The sequence below is a fragment of the Natator depressus genome, chromosome 8 (assembly GCF_965152275.1).
Source record: "Natator depressus isolate rNatDep1 chromosome 8, rNatDep2.hap1, whole genome shotgun sequence".
Lineage (NCBI taxonomy): Eukaryota > Metazoa > Chordata > Testudines > Cheloniidae > Natator > Natator depressus.
The window spans coordinates 48,477,347-48,491,830 of NC_134241.1; the positions used below are offsets into that span (position 1 = coordinate 48,477,347).

The 14,484-nt window shown below is 40.7% G+C and overlaps 1 protein-coding gene across 3 annotated transcripts in view; it reads left to right on the top strand.

Moving 5' to 3' along the window:
• Positions 1 to 14,484, top strand: part of RABGAP1L (RAB GTPase activating protein 1 like) — a 549,683-nt gene that overhangs the window by 118,525 nt on the left and 416,674 nt on the right. For all 3 annotated transcript variants that reach the window (XM_074960981.1, XM_074960979.1, XM_074960980.1), the window contains one exon: positions 12,496 to 12,640. In XM_074960981.1, the coding sequence (XP_074817082.1) occupies positions 12,496 to 12,640 (145 nt within the window). The remainder of the gene's footprint in view (positions 1 to 12,495; positions 12,641 to 14,484) is intronic.

Genomic DNA, 14,484 nt, shown 5'->3' on the forward strand with positions numbered 1-14,484 from the left:
TTTAATCTCTCCTTATATGGAAGCTGCTTCATATCCCAAATCATTTTCGTTTCCCTTCTCTGTACTACTTCCAATTCTAATATATTCCTTTGAGATCGCACCACCAGAACTGCGTGCAGTATTCAAGGGCGTTCCATGGATTTATGTAGTGGCACTATGATATTCACTGTTTTATTATCTATCCCTTTCTTAATGGTTCTAACATTCTGTTAGGTTTTTTGACTGCCACTGCACAGTGAGTGGATGTTTTCATAAAACTATCTGCAGTGTCTCCACGATCTTTCTTGAGTGATAACTGATCCCATCATTTTGTGTGTATATTTGGGATTATTTTTTCTAATGTACCTTACTTTGCACTTATCAACATGGAGTTTTATCTGCCATTTTGTTGTCCCATCACCCAGTTCAGTGATCTTTTTTTAACTCTGCAGTCAGCTTTGGACTTAATTATCTTAAATAATTTTGTGTTATCTGCAGACCTTGCCGTCTCACTCTTTACCCCTTTTTCCAGATCATTTATGATGAATATGTTGAACAGCACAGGTCTCAGTACAGATCCTTGGGAACCCCACTATTTATCTTGCTTCATAATGAAAACTGACCATTTATTCATCTTGTAACCAATTATTGATCCATAAAAGTACCTTCCCTCTTATCCCAGGACTACTTAATTTGCTTTGAGCTTTTGGTGAGGGACCTTGTAAAAGGCTTTCTGAAAGTCCAAATACACTATATCCACTGGATCTTGCTTGTCCAAGTGTTTGCTCACACCCTCAGAGAATTCTAATAGATTGGTGAGTGGTGATTTCCGTTTACAAAAGCCATGTTGACTCTTCCCCAACATATTGTGTTCATCAGTGTGTTTGTTTGAAACTATAGTAAAAAACAAAATTATCAATGTGCCTGGTATTGAAGTTCAGTGTCCTGGCCCATAGTTGCCATGATCTACTCTGGAGCCTTTTAAAAAAATTATTGTTATGTTAGCCATTCCCCTGTCATCTGGTATGGAGGCTAATTTAAATGCTAGGTTACCTACCACTCTTAGTAGTTCTGCAATTTCATATTTGAATTCCTTCAGAACTCTTGGGTGAATACCATCTGGTCCTGCTGAGTTATTACCATTTAACTGATCATGTTGTTCCAAAACAACCTCTACTGACACCTCAATCTGGGACAGTGCCTCATATTTGTCACCTAACAAGAATGGGTTGGGTGTGGGAATCTCCCTCACATCCTCTTCAGAGAAGACTGATGCAAAGAATTAATTTAGCTTCTCTGCAATGGCCTTGTTTTCCTTGAGTGCTGATTCAGCACATGAGTTGTCCAGTGGCCCTATGGATTGTTTGGTAGTCTTCCTGCTTCTGATGTGCTTAATTTTTTTTAAGTTTGTCTTTTGCTAATTAATCTTCAAATTCTTTTTTGGTCTGCCTAATTATACTTTTATACTTGATTTACCAGAGTTTGTGATTCCAGGGAGAACTGGAAGTCCTGGCACAGTCAAGGAATTATGATGTGATTGGAATAACAGAGACTTGGTGGGATAACTCACATGACTGGAGTACTGTCATGGATGGATATAAAATGTTCAGGAAGGACAGGTAGGGCAGAAAAGGTGGGGGAGTTGCATTGTATGTAAGGGAGCAGTATGACTGCTCAGAGCTCAAGTATGAAACTGCAGAAAAACCTGAGTCTCTGGATTAAGTTTAGAAGTAGAAGCAACAAGGGTGGTGTCGTGGTGGGAGTCTGCTATAGACCACCGGACCAGGGGGATGAGGCGGACGAGGCTTTCTTCCGGCAACTCACGGAAGTTACTAGATCGCAGGCCCTGGTTCTCATGGGAGACTTCAATCACCCTAATATCTGCTGGGAGAGCAATACAGCGGTGCACAGACAATCCAGGAAGTTTTTGGAAAGGGTAGGGGACAATTTCCTGGTGCAAGTGCTGGAGGAACCAACTAGAGGCAGAGCTCTTCTTGACCTGCTGCTCACAAACCGGGAAGAATTAGTAGGGGAAGCAAAAGTGGATGGGAACCTGGGAGGCAGTGACCATGAGATGGTCGAGTTCAGGATCCTGACACAGGGAAGAAAGGAGAGCAGCAGAATACTGATCCTGGACTTCAGAAAAGCAGACTTTGACTCCCTCCGGGAACTGATGGGCAGGATCCCCTGGGAGAATAACATGAGGGGGAAAGGAGTCCAGGAAAGCTGGCTGTATTTTAAAGAATCATTATTGAGGTTACAGGGACAAACCATCCCGATGTGTCGAAAGAATAGTAAATATGGCAGGCGACCAGCTTGGCTTAACAGTGAAATCCTTGCTGATCTTAAACACAAAAAAAGAAGCTTACAAGAAGTGGAAGATTGGACAGATGACCAGGGAAGAGTATAAAAATATTGCTCGGGCATGCAGGAGTGAAATCAGGAAGGCCAAATCACACCTGGAGTTGCAGCTAGCAAGATATGTTAAGAGTAACAAGAAGGGTTCCTTCAGGTATGTTAGCAACAAGAAGAAAGCCAAGGAAAGTGTGGGCCCCTTACTGAATGAGGGGGGCAACCTAGTGGGAGAGGATGTGGAAAAAGCTAATGTACTGAATGCTTTTTTTGCCTCTTGTCTTCATGAACAAGGTCAGCTCCCAGATTACTTCACTGGGCAGCACAGCATGGGGAGGAGGTGACCGGCCCTCTGTGGAGAAAGAAAGTGGTTCGGGACTATTTAGAAAAGCTGGACAAGCACAAGTCCATGGGGCCGGATGCGCTGCATCCAAGAGTGCTAAAGGAGTTGGCAGATGTGATTGCAGAGCCATTGGCCATTATCTTTGAAAACTCATGGCGATCAGGGGAGGTCCCAGATGACTGGAAAAAGGCTAATGTAGTGCCCATCTTTAAAAAAGGGAAGGAGGAGGATCCTGGGAACTACAGGCCAGTCAGCCTCACCTCAGTCCCTGGAAAAATCATGGAGCAGGTCCTCAAAGAATCAATTCTAAAGCACTTAGAGGAGAGGAAAGTGATCAGGAACAGTCAGCATGGATTCACCAAGGGCAAGTCATGCCTGACTAATCTAATTGCCTTCTATGACGAGATAACTGGCTCTGTGGATGAAGGGAAAGCAGTGGACGTGTTGTTCCTTGACTTCAGCAAAGCTTTTGACACGGTCTCCCACAGTATTCTTGCCAGCAAGTTAAAGAGGTATGGGCTGGAGGAATGGACTATAAGGTGTGGATAGAAAGCTGGCTAGATTGTCGGGCTCAACGGGTAGTGATCAATGGCTCCATGTCTAGTTGGCAGCCGGTATCAAGTGGAGTGCCCCAAGGGTCGGTCCTCGGGCTGGTTTTGTTTAATATCTTCATAAATGATCTGGAGGATGGTGTGGATTGCACCCTCAGCAAGTTTGCAGAGGACACTAAACTGGGAGGAGAGGTAGATACGCTGGAGGGTAGGGATAGGATACAGAGGGCCCTAGACAAATTAGAGGGTTGGGCCAAAAGAAATATGATGAGCTACAACAAGGACAAGTGCAGAATCCTGCACTTAGGACAGAAGAATCCCATGCACTGCTACAGACTAGGGACCGAATGGTTCGCCAGCAGTTCTGCAGAAAAGGACCTAGGGGTTACAGTGGACGAGAAGCTGGATATGAGTTAACAGTGTGTTGTTGTTGCCAAGAAGGCCAATGGCATTTTGGGCTGTATAGTAGGTGCATTGCCAGCAGATCGAGGGACGTGATCGTTCCCCTCTTTTCAACATTGGTGAGGCCTCGTCTGAAGTACTGTGTCCAGTTTTGGGCCCCACACTACAAGAAGGATGTGGAAAAATTGGAAAAAGTCCAGCGGAGGGCAACAAAAATGATTAGGGGACTGGAACACATGACTTAGGAGGAGAGGCTGAGGGAACTGGGATTGTTTAGTCTGCGGAAGAGAAGAATGAGGGGGGATTTGATAGCTGCTTTCAACTACCTGAAAGGGGGTTCCACAGAGGATGGATCTTGACTGTTCTCAGTGGTAGCTGATGACAGAATGAGGAGTAATGGTCTCAAGTTGCAGTGGGGGAGGTTTAGGTTGGATATTAGGAAAAACTTTTTCACTAGGAGGGTGGTAAAGCACTGGAATGCGTTACCTAGGGAAGTTGTGGAATCTCCTTCCTTAGAAGTTTTTAAGGTCAGGCTTGACAAATCCCTGGCTGGGATGATTTAACTGGGAATTGGTCCTGCTTTGAGCAGGGGGTTGGATTAGATGACCTTCAGAGGTCCCTTCCAACCCTGATACTCTATGATTCTATGATCTGACTTCCAATTTTTAAAGGATGCATTTCTACTTCTAATTGTGTCTTTTACTCTGCTGTCTAGCCATGGTGGCATTTTTGTGCTGCTCTTACTGTTTTTTTTATATTGGGGGGGGCAGTATACATTTAATTAGAGCCTTTACTATGGTGTTTTCAAAAAGTTTCCATGCACCTTGCAGGCACTGCACTGTGTGGCACCCACCTCTCGCGAGCTCCTGCTTCTGTTTGGGTGTGTCTGTGGTCTTTAAACCAGTCACAGCCTTGGTATTGGGCCATACCCCCAGGGCTTCCTCCCTGAAGGCAATGGTTTTGCCCTTTTAGTCTGTTCTGCCCCCCAGTTCTCCAGCTGGACTTCCTGACACTTCAGTCCCCTTCTGGGGGTTTAAAACTGTCCAATTGTAGGCCCTTCCCCAGTGGCCTATGGTGGAACCCAGGTCCACCAACTACTCTGAGTCCCATTCCAGGGACCCTAAGAATAGCAGCCACGCTCCACTGTGTCCGTTCAGTAAAACTGCATTCAGTTTCCTAGGACGCTTCCCCACAGCCCCAGCCTTCCCTTACACCTTACTCTTAGCTCAGGGCCCTTCAAAGTTCAGGCCCAGCAGCCAGCCAGGAGTCCTTCCTCGCTCCCCCAGTCCTTACTAGCACTGAGTTGTCTGTTGTGCTGCATTTCCCTTTGGGCAGCCAGGAGTACCATCTGCACTCTTCTAGCTCCAGCAAGGAACTGCCCCCCCCCCCCCCCGCAGCTCTTTTTTATTGGGCTCTCCTGGTCTCTGATTGGCTGCTTCCCCTGGAGCCACTCTCACCTGCTTGGAGGACCTCTCTACCGCTCTTTCCTGGGACAAGTGTGTCAGGACCCTGAGGCTTCCAGCAAGGGGCCTCAGATCCTAGTCCACTCGGTCACACTGTTCCGTTTAGTTTCCTTTTAACTAGATTCCTTGTTTTGGTGGTATTTTCCTTTTTGAAAGTAAATGTGACTGTGGTGGGTTAGTTTGGTATTTTCTCTCCTGTAAGGATGTTAATTTCAATTCTTTTAGTTTGGTATTTTCTTTCCTGTAAGGATGTTAATTTCAATTCTTTTATGGTCACTATTATTAAGCGGTTCAGTTATATTAATCTCTTGGACCAGACCCTGTGCTCCACTGAAGACTAAATCAAGAACTGGTGCTCCCCTTGTGGGTTCCAGGGAAACAGCTTCAAAAGGCAGTTGTGATGGGATCCCCGGGGTGCAGCGTGAGACTGTGGGACCGCTGTGCCCTCTGAACTCTCTCCATCCTGGGCTGTGTCTCTCACAATGCCTTGCTCGTGACCAGCAGCAAACCCCTCCAGGTGCTGTTATCACTCAGCACAACCACATGTGGAGACCCCACACCCAGCTAGATTGAATGAATGCTCCCAGAGCCACTTATGAATCACACATGGAAAGGCACCTGAGCCAAATCCCCCCAGTTCCCAGCACTGTACCCCAGAAATATACCATCTTGCACTGCTCAAGATTGGCAGTGCAAATTTATTAATTGGTTCATCTTTCATCAGTGGAAGTGGATATACACCAGCCTTTTCAAAACTTGAGCAGATTTGCCCCACACTTCATACAAACTCACTGGTAAAGATCAACAGTAAAACAAATTTATTGACTATAAAAGATCAATTTTAAGTGAAATTAAGTGCTAGGCAAAAAGTCAGAGTTGGTTACCAAAAGAAATAAAATATAAACACGCAGTCTAAACTCTCAACCCGATTAGACTGGGCAACAACTAGACTAAGCAGTTTTTCTCACCCCACTGGATATTGCAGTCCTTAATATACAGATTTCACCCTTGAAATCTGGGCCAGTCCCCTCAGTTGGAGTCTTCAGAATGTCCTTGTTGCTTGCAGCATAGGTGGGTGAAGGAGAAAAGTCCAGCATGGGCCCCCTGTGTTTGGTTTTATATCCTCAGTCCATGTGCTTGGAAAACACAAGTCCAGGCATGTCTGGGTGGGCATTGCTGAGTCTCCAGGCAAGGTTGAACAATTCCCTTGCTGTGGCCTCATGCAGGTGAGTCATTGCATTGTAGCTCCCTCGCTGGACAATGGTTGTTGCTGCGTTGATTGACATCCCGCGCAAGTGTTGGTCACTTTCCTTGCTGTTGCCTCTGGGGAGCTAATATCTGGTTGATCCCCCAAATTACAGCATGTTTTAGTGACAACCCTACAACACAATTCTCCTAACTTCATATTAGGGCTGTCAATCACATTTAACTCATATGATTAACTCAAAAAAATTAATCGCCATTAATTGCGATTAATTGCACTTATAACAATAGAATACCAATTGAATTTATTAAATATCTTTGGATGTTTATCTATCTTTTCAATACTGATTTCAATTACAACACAGAATACAGAGTGCACAGTGCTCACTTTATTATTTTTGATTACTAATATGTGAACTGTAAAAATTATAAACAGAAGAAATAGTATTTTTCAGTTCACCTCATACAGGTACTGAAATGCAATCTCTTTATCATGAAGGTGTAACTTACAAATGTAGATTTCTTTGGTTACATAACTGCACTCAAAAACAAAATAGTGTAAAACTTTAGAGCCTACAAGTCCACTCACTCCTACTTCTTATTCTGCCAATTACTAAGATAAACAAGTATCAGAGCAGTAGCCATTACAGTAACTCCCTTCTCTGCATGTGCCAGTATATTTATGCTTGTATCTATAATTTTCACTCCAGGCATCTAAAGAAGTGGTTTTTCACCCATGAAAGCTTATACCCAAATAAATCTGTTAGTCTTTAAGGTGCCACCAGACTCCTCATTATTTAAGATAAACAAGTTAGTTGACATTGATGGGAGATACTGCTGTCTGCTTCTTATTTACGTCTCCTGAGAGTGAGAACAGGCATTTGCATGGCACTTTTGTAGCCAGCATTGCAAGGTATTTACATGCCAGATATGCTAAACATTCATATGCCCCTTCCATGCTTTGGCCACCATTCCAGAGGACATGCTTCCATGGGGATGATGCTTATTAAAAAAATAATGGATCAATTAAATTTGTGACTGTATCCCTTGCGGGGAGAATTGTATGTCTCCTGCTCTGCTTTACCCGCATTCTGCATATATTTCATGTTATGACAGTCTCGGATGATGAGCCAGCACATGTTCGTTTTAAGAACACTTTCACAGCAGATCTGACAAAATGCAAAGAAGGTACCAATGTGAAATTTCTAAAAATAGCTTCAGAATTTGACCCAAGGTTTAAGAATCTGAAGTGGTGTCCAAAAACTGAGAGGGACGAGGTGTGGAGCATGCTTTGAGAAGTCTTAAGAGCAACACGCCAATGCAGAAACTACAGAACCCAAACCACCAAAAAAAGAAAATCAACCTTCTGCCGGTGGTGTCTGACTCAGATGATGAAAATGAACATGTCTGTCCGCACTGCTTTTGATAGTTATCAAGCAGAACCCCTCATCAGTATGGAAGCATGTCCTCTAGAATGGTGGTTGAAGCATGAAAGGACATATGAATCTTTAGCACATCTGGCACGTAAATATGTTGCAACACCAGCTACAACAGCGCCATGCAAACACTTGTTCTTGCTTTCTGGTGACATTGTAAACAAGAAGCAGGCAGCATTATCTCCTGCAAATTGTAACCAAAATTGTAACCAAAATTGTTTGTCTTGAGTGATTGGCTGACCAAGGAGTAGGACTGAGTGGACTTGTAGGCTCTAAAGTTTTACTGTTTTATTTTTTGAATGCAGTTTTTTTGTACATAATTCTACATTTGTAAGTTCAACTTTCATGATAAAGAGATTGCATTACAGTTCTTGTATGAGGTGAATTAAAAATATATTTTTTTACAGTGCAAATATTTGTAATAAATAAATACAAAGTAAGCACTGTATACTTTGTATTTAGTGTTGTAATTGAAATTAATATATTTATAAATGTAGTAAACATCCAAAATATTTAAAATAAATGGTATTCTAATTATTGTTTAACAGAGAGTTTAATTTTTTTACTCACTTGACAGCCCTACTTCATATGCATTAATGATATACATATTTGGATAGAGAAATGACTTTCAGCAGATCATAACCTTTCCCCTGATACCTCACAAGGAATGCTTTATATATAATATCACAATTATATACAAATGAGGAATATGGTGGATTACAGGGTGTTTCCCCCAGGTACACAATGTCACAGCAGTCATTTATGGTATCCAGAAATTTTTCTGTCTGCATCCCTGTCTTGGGGTGACATATACCCAGTCAGTACTGGGATAGTTGAAATCCCTCATTATGGTTGGGTTTTCTGTTTTTGTAGTCTCTATAAACTCCCTGAGTATTTCACAATCACTGTCACCACCCTGGTCAGGTGATTGTTAGTATATTCCTGTTACTATACGCTTATTATTCATGTATGGAATTTATATCCATAGAGATTCGATAGTAAAGTTTGATTTATTTAAGTTTTTTACTATATTTGACTCTGCTTTCTCTCACAGGTAGTGACACCCACCCACCAGTGCAATCTACTGGAATTCTTACATATTTTGTGCCCCGTATTAGTGTCACGTGGATTATCATTGTTTCACCAAGTTTCTATAATGCCTGTTATTTCAATACCCTCATTCAATCCCAGGCACTCAGGTTCAACCATTTTAGTAATTAGACTTAAAGCATTTGTATACAAGTACAATATTTAATTGTCTGCCTTCTTGTGATATTTCATGTGATGTCATCTACACTGCCCCCTGGTGTGTGGAAGGAGCAGTGAGGGAATGAATGTTATAAATTGCACCATTAAATGATCATTATTAATGAAAATCACTATACAGATGATTGTAATGTTATATAATGCTTTAATAATATCGATTAAAACACGTACCTTCCTCAGAATAACACACAACAGATTTCTGTGCAAGTTAGATTTCCTCCAGAATATTTCACTTCATTAGCCCCCCTTCCCTCCCCCGAGCTCTGTCTGTCATTATTTGTATGAGGGGCTGTGTAGTTGAACCTAGGGGAGGTGGACTCAAGATACAGCATACTGCATATTCCCTCTGTGTGGCTTTCCCACGACTGTGAGTGTGTGATTTACATGATTTTGCATCCGTCCTTGCCATGCAGTGGAAGGGTGCATATGCTTCTTAGTATGTGTAAGCTTTACTGAATAATGTTCAGTACAGTAGAATCCAAAGGTCCTCCCCATAGTTTTTCTGTCCTGCTTGACCCCCATTACTTGCAGCTTCCATTATTATTCAGTTCATTTTGGAATTATGTAGAGTTTCATACTCCTGCAATAAACATTGATCCATTTTCTCTAGAGATTTACACATCTAACTGATATTGGCTCAAGATCTGAAGAGTGGAGTCTGATCTTCTAATTTGTGTTGTATTGCAGTGGAATCACAACCCCTGTGGCTGACTTAAATGAATAGGACTGACTTAATTTTGCTGATCCTAAACTAGAATGACAATTGTCGCCTTACTAAGGGATAAAACAGTTAGTGCTGAACAGCTAGTGATGTTTTTACTGTACAGTAAAGGCACAGACTACACTGAATGCCCACCTGACTAAATCAATCTCCTGCAAGCTGTTTTCTTTGGCACTCCAGCTCTTCAGTTTTACAATAGAGATAAGTGAAATACAGTAGAATTTATAAAAAACACAAGTATGTGAAAATGTGGAAGACTGCTGCCCTTCCCAGTTTTAAAGAGCGTACACTATAATCCTTTCTATTTGATACTCATCATAAAATACAGTTTCTTTCTTGGTCCAAGTAAACTTGAGTCAGCAGGGCATGTTTCAAGGAATACTTTGCCTTTTTCTGAGGTGATTTTAAGGGTATCAGTGGGAAGTAGATTGAGGGGGCATTTTTGGTGGTTAGAAGAGTCCTAAATGTTGGCAGTGGGCTAATCTGAAGTTCTTAATGTATTTTTAAAATGTTTGTTTATATGTGCCTTGAGTTTCAGACAAACACATTTTTTAAAAAATGACATTTAAACAGATTTTTGAATACTATCCCAAGTCCTCAGAATAATGCTAAAGCTGTATAACTGTAGTGTTCTCAATAACACCCCTCTCTATCCCTCCAAAAGGAATGTCCAAGACTTTTTGATAAATGATGAGATTATCAGTGTCGACATAATTGCTTGATCAAGGGCCTTGCAACTACCTGATGCTGACATCCTGGGAGATGAAACGTGTATGCATTGATAATGGACCCAATGCCTCCCTGTTATATTTTACTAATCACAAGCGTAATGGCTCTAAATTATAAACTGTCGCCCAGCTTTCATCCCGCATTTCCAGAACTGTATGGAAAACTGATACTCGGAGAGAGAGAAGAGGACCCACGCCCTGTTTTTTCTGTTATAATAGAAACAGGTCTGATGGACTGATCAGAGTAGGGGGGGAATGCTTGATTTTGTCCAACCACAGGCAGTCCAGATTTAGACTAGCCCATGGAACAGTTCCACCAACTGGAACTGAAACTAGAGGAGGTATTTAGAGTGGAAGATGTTAATTACTGCGGGTGGAATTGGCGAGCAAGCTGGAGTTAATGCTCCTTTTTTGAATGAAAGGTGCCAGGGGCTCTTAAATGACAAGTGGTCAGTGCCTTGGTTTTACACAGCAGGTTCTCATATGTTACTCTTATTTTTTGCTGACAGAGGAAACAGTAATCTTATTCTAATACTTGGTAACTTTTTTTCTTTGACTTATCCTTTATTGGATATTCCTTTTTTCTCATGTGGTTAACACCGTGCTTCTGAGACAATTTTAGCACCACCTCTGTAAGACTGCTTTCATTTGATTTTTGAGGCTGACTTTACATTATTAGCCTGTTTGAAAAATGACTTTATTTTAACTGTGATTATGTAAGGTTTGCAAAGAATTAAGCAGGCTTTAAAAACTCTGATTTAAAACTGGTCTTAAAATGTACTTTTTGGCTTTACTTTATCTCCAGTTCACTTAATAACAGCTATTTGGCTTGATTATTGGACAACCATATGAAAATACATGAATCACGGTGCTTTTTGAATAATAATATTGAGTACATCAGAGAAGAAACTTTTTTACATGGGGGTGGGGAGTAAGGAGAGTTGTATATACTGTACTCTGATTTCTGGGAAGTGAAGCAGCTGGGGCACATGTTGGAGAGGACACATCTAGGAACAGTCTTGGTGTCTGGTTCTTTTCTCTTTGAAGATTTAATGTGGACACACTAAAGAGTTATTTTACTGACTTTTTTTCTTCTAGACTTATCAAATTCATTTATCCAATCTTCAAGATTTAAGTACATTACATTTTTAAAAATATGAAGTACAAGTTGTTTTAATCAACAAAAAAATTTGATGGGTCTTTAATGGATCTTTTGTCACACTTGATTCATGCTAAATAAAGAATGTCAGAAAATGTATTCCTGTCAGTGTGCCTTGAAAGTTATCAAACTTAGGCACAGTCAGGTATGAAGCTACTTTTGAGTGTCAAGTGCCCTCCAGTGAGAGTGCCTTATTCCCCAAATTGTTATAACTAGGGATATTGAGCTCAGGCATCCCAGCTAATTTCAGCTACTGGTAAAACATAAATACACTGGATAAAAATCCTAAAGGGCTCGTGGGATTAAATGGAAGATATTGTGGTCCCTGGAGCACAGGTGAATGTGTGCACTGTACACAACCGACTTCTAAGGATCCTTTCATAGCACGTTGCTCATGCAGTGCGCATTATAATCTTTCTGATGCGCAACATGCTACCTACTGCCAACTCTCAACATTCTACAAAATGGCTAAAAAACTTGGTTTCTCAAAAATGCTTGGTACTTTTTTTTATCACAATATTTTTCCTGTCTGTCTTTGCAATTTTTTCTTGAAGCAGTCCCCTCTCTGTCTCAGTTTGTTACATTTAAATTGTAAAGTTTGTGTTATAATTCCTCAAATACATAAAGGTTGTTGCGGGAGGAGCTTTAAAAATAATTGTTGTTCTGCCTGTTTTCATTGCTGTTTTTCTTCTTCCTCAAATTACATTCAGCAATGTCATATACGAATCTCAATCCACATGTGCAACTTCCATTGAAATTGGACAGAGTCTTGCCCCCCAAACTACTATATCAGTCCTTGGTTTAAGCCTATTTTGAACAAACCAGCAGAAACATGGAATTGGTGAATAGCAAGAACCTAACATTAAAACTCATTTTATGTCCTTATTTTTAGTCTGCAGGGAAAAGCCACACAAATGCTGGAGATGCAATTTATGAAGTTGTAAGTCTGCAGCGGGAGTCTGAGAGAGATGATGAATCAGTCAGTCCAACAAGTGCAGGGGGTCCGCTCTCGCCACAGGAGGATGAGGCAGAAGAAGGTAAGAGTAAAATGAACATGTAAAATTCCCGTATATGCTGCTTTTTTCATAGTTTTTCTGCCTTTTATTCCCATATAGATTTCTTCCTATTTGTGCCCGTCAGGGATAGATTTTTTTTTTTTTTTTTTTTTTTTTGCTATTATAATACGTCATTCACAACTAGTGCATCTTCACTACCAGCAGCAGTGCCCGACACTTTTAGACTGTCCTGTCTAGACTGTTTTATCCAGATGCAGCAGCAAACAGGGTGCATCCATACAGCACTCTGCACCAAAACTTGCCATTCCTCCTCACCCGTTAGGCTAACAAGATAGTAAGCTTCTGTTAAAGGGTTTTTCTTCCAATCAGAGTCCATTATTCTCTAGAAAGAGCTTTCATAATTAACAGTGATGCCAGGAAGCTCTTAGCTGTTTATAGTAGTAATGATTTCTGACTCAATCCCTGGTGCCTGTGGATCATTTTTATATAACTTAAAAATTATTTGTGGATTTTTTCCTTCATGCTATCAATCTATCCTGAATATATTTTAAATTTGTAGTAAGTGTCCTTTCAGCAGCTTGTTTGATGGAGCAGGCATCAATTACTATTGCACAATTAATTCCTTTTTTCCCAGTGATTATTATTGAGAATAACAAGTGTTTGTTCCAGAATGTAATGAACACTGTGCTATTAGAGAATAAATATTCTCTAGAGCTTGCCCTCTTGATGTTGTGTAAAACAGTTTTATTTAAAAATAGGGTAAATAAAAGTACAGAGGTGTGCACAGCAGGAAAAATAAAATGGTAAGTTAAACCTAATGTTAGTTTCCATATGTTAAATTCAAAATACTTGCAAAGGAAATAATCCTCTTTTAAAGATGTCATTACGATGTAACACTGTTCTCATGGAAACTGCATTTAGAGTACTTGCCTAGAAGTTATCCGTCCTGCTAGATGTGCCAATTAAATGAGTCACTACCAGTTGTTCTACATATATTTCCATTCTTATGTACCTTCTTTTGCAGATTATTAATTATTATTATGGAAAAATACAATAGTTTAAAATTCCAAAGTTTTTTTCATTTGTATTTTAGATCTTGAACTAAGATTTATTTATTTGTTTAATTTCTGTTTCGGATCAGGGACCATGAATACCGGCTCCATATTCCCTCCCGCCTCCCTTTTTACCTGGTCCTGACTATGGCATATATTTTGTATTGTAGGGACTTTCCCACCTCATAGGCTACCAGTTAGTTCATCCATGTATGGGTTTTGAAGGGTTGTTCTTTATTCTGTATGAAGTGCTGTTCCCCACTCTATTCGCTCCATCATTTTCCTCATGATTCACTGTATGACATTTGAAGCTTGCAATATTATTTATTTATATAATGCCATAAAAGTGTATGATGCCTTATTTGCATCCTCTTCTTGCTTACTTACTCTTTGCAGCTATCTCAATTTCTGCCAACCCCAGGACTAAGCGTCCCGTGGTCCTTTGTGAGCTAGCTGACTCATGCCATGATTAGGAGTGGAAATGTCACTTTAAGAAATAGGACAGAATAGTCTTTCAGTCCATATATGAAGAGAGTGGTTCAGAAGGACTTTTGTGCTGCTGTTGTATTGGCGGACATGTGGATTTTCTTCCCATGGTGGTTTTAAGGTCATTAGCATTTTAATGTGAATGGGAAATACATTTCATTGTGTCATAAGAGCAAGAACTTATAGAAAATCGGGATTGTGTTTTTCTAATAAATAAACCATACCTTTGTTCTTACTGGTGCTTTGGTTTCATGACACTAACTTCCAGTTTGTCTTTTTTAAAGATCTCTGCAAAATCATACGTGGCCATTTAGGAATTTTTCATAT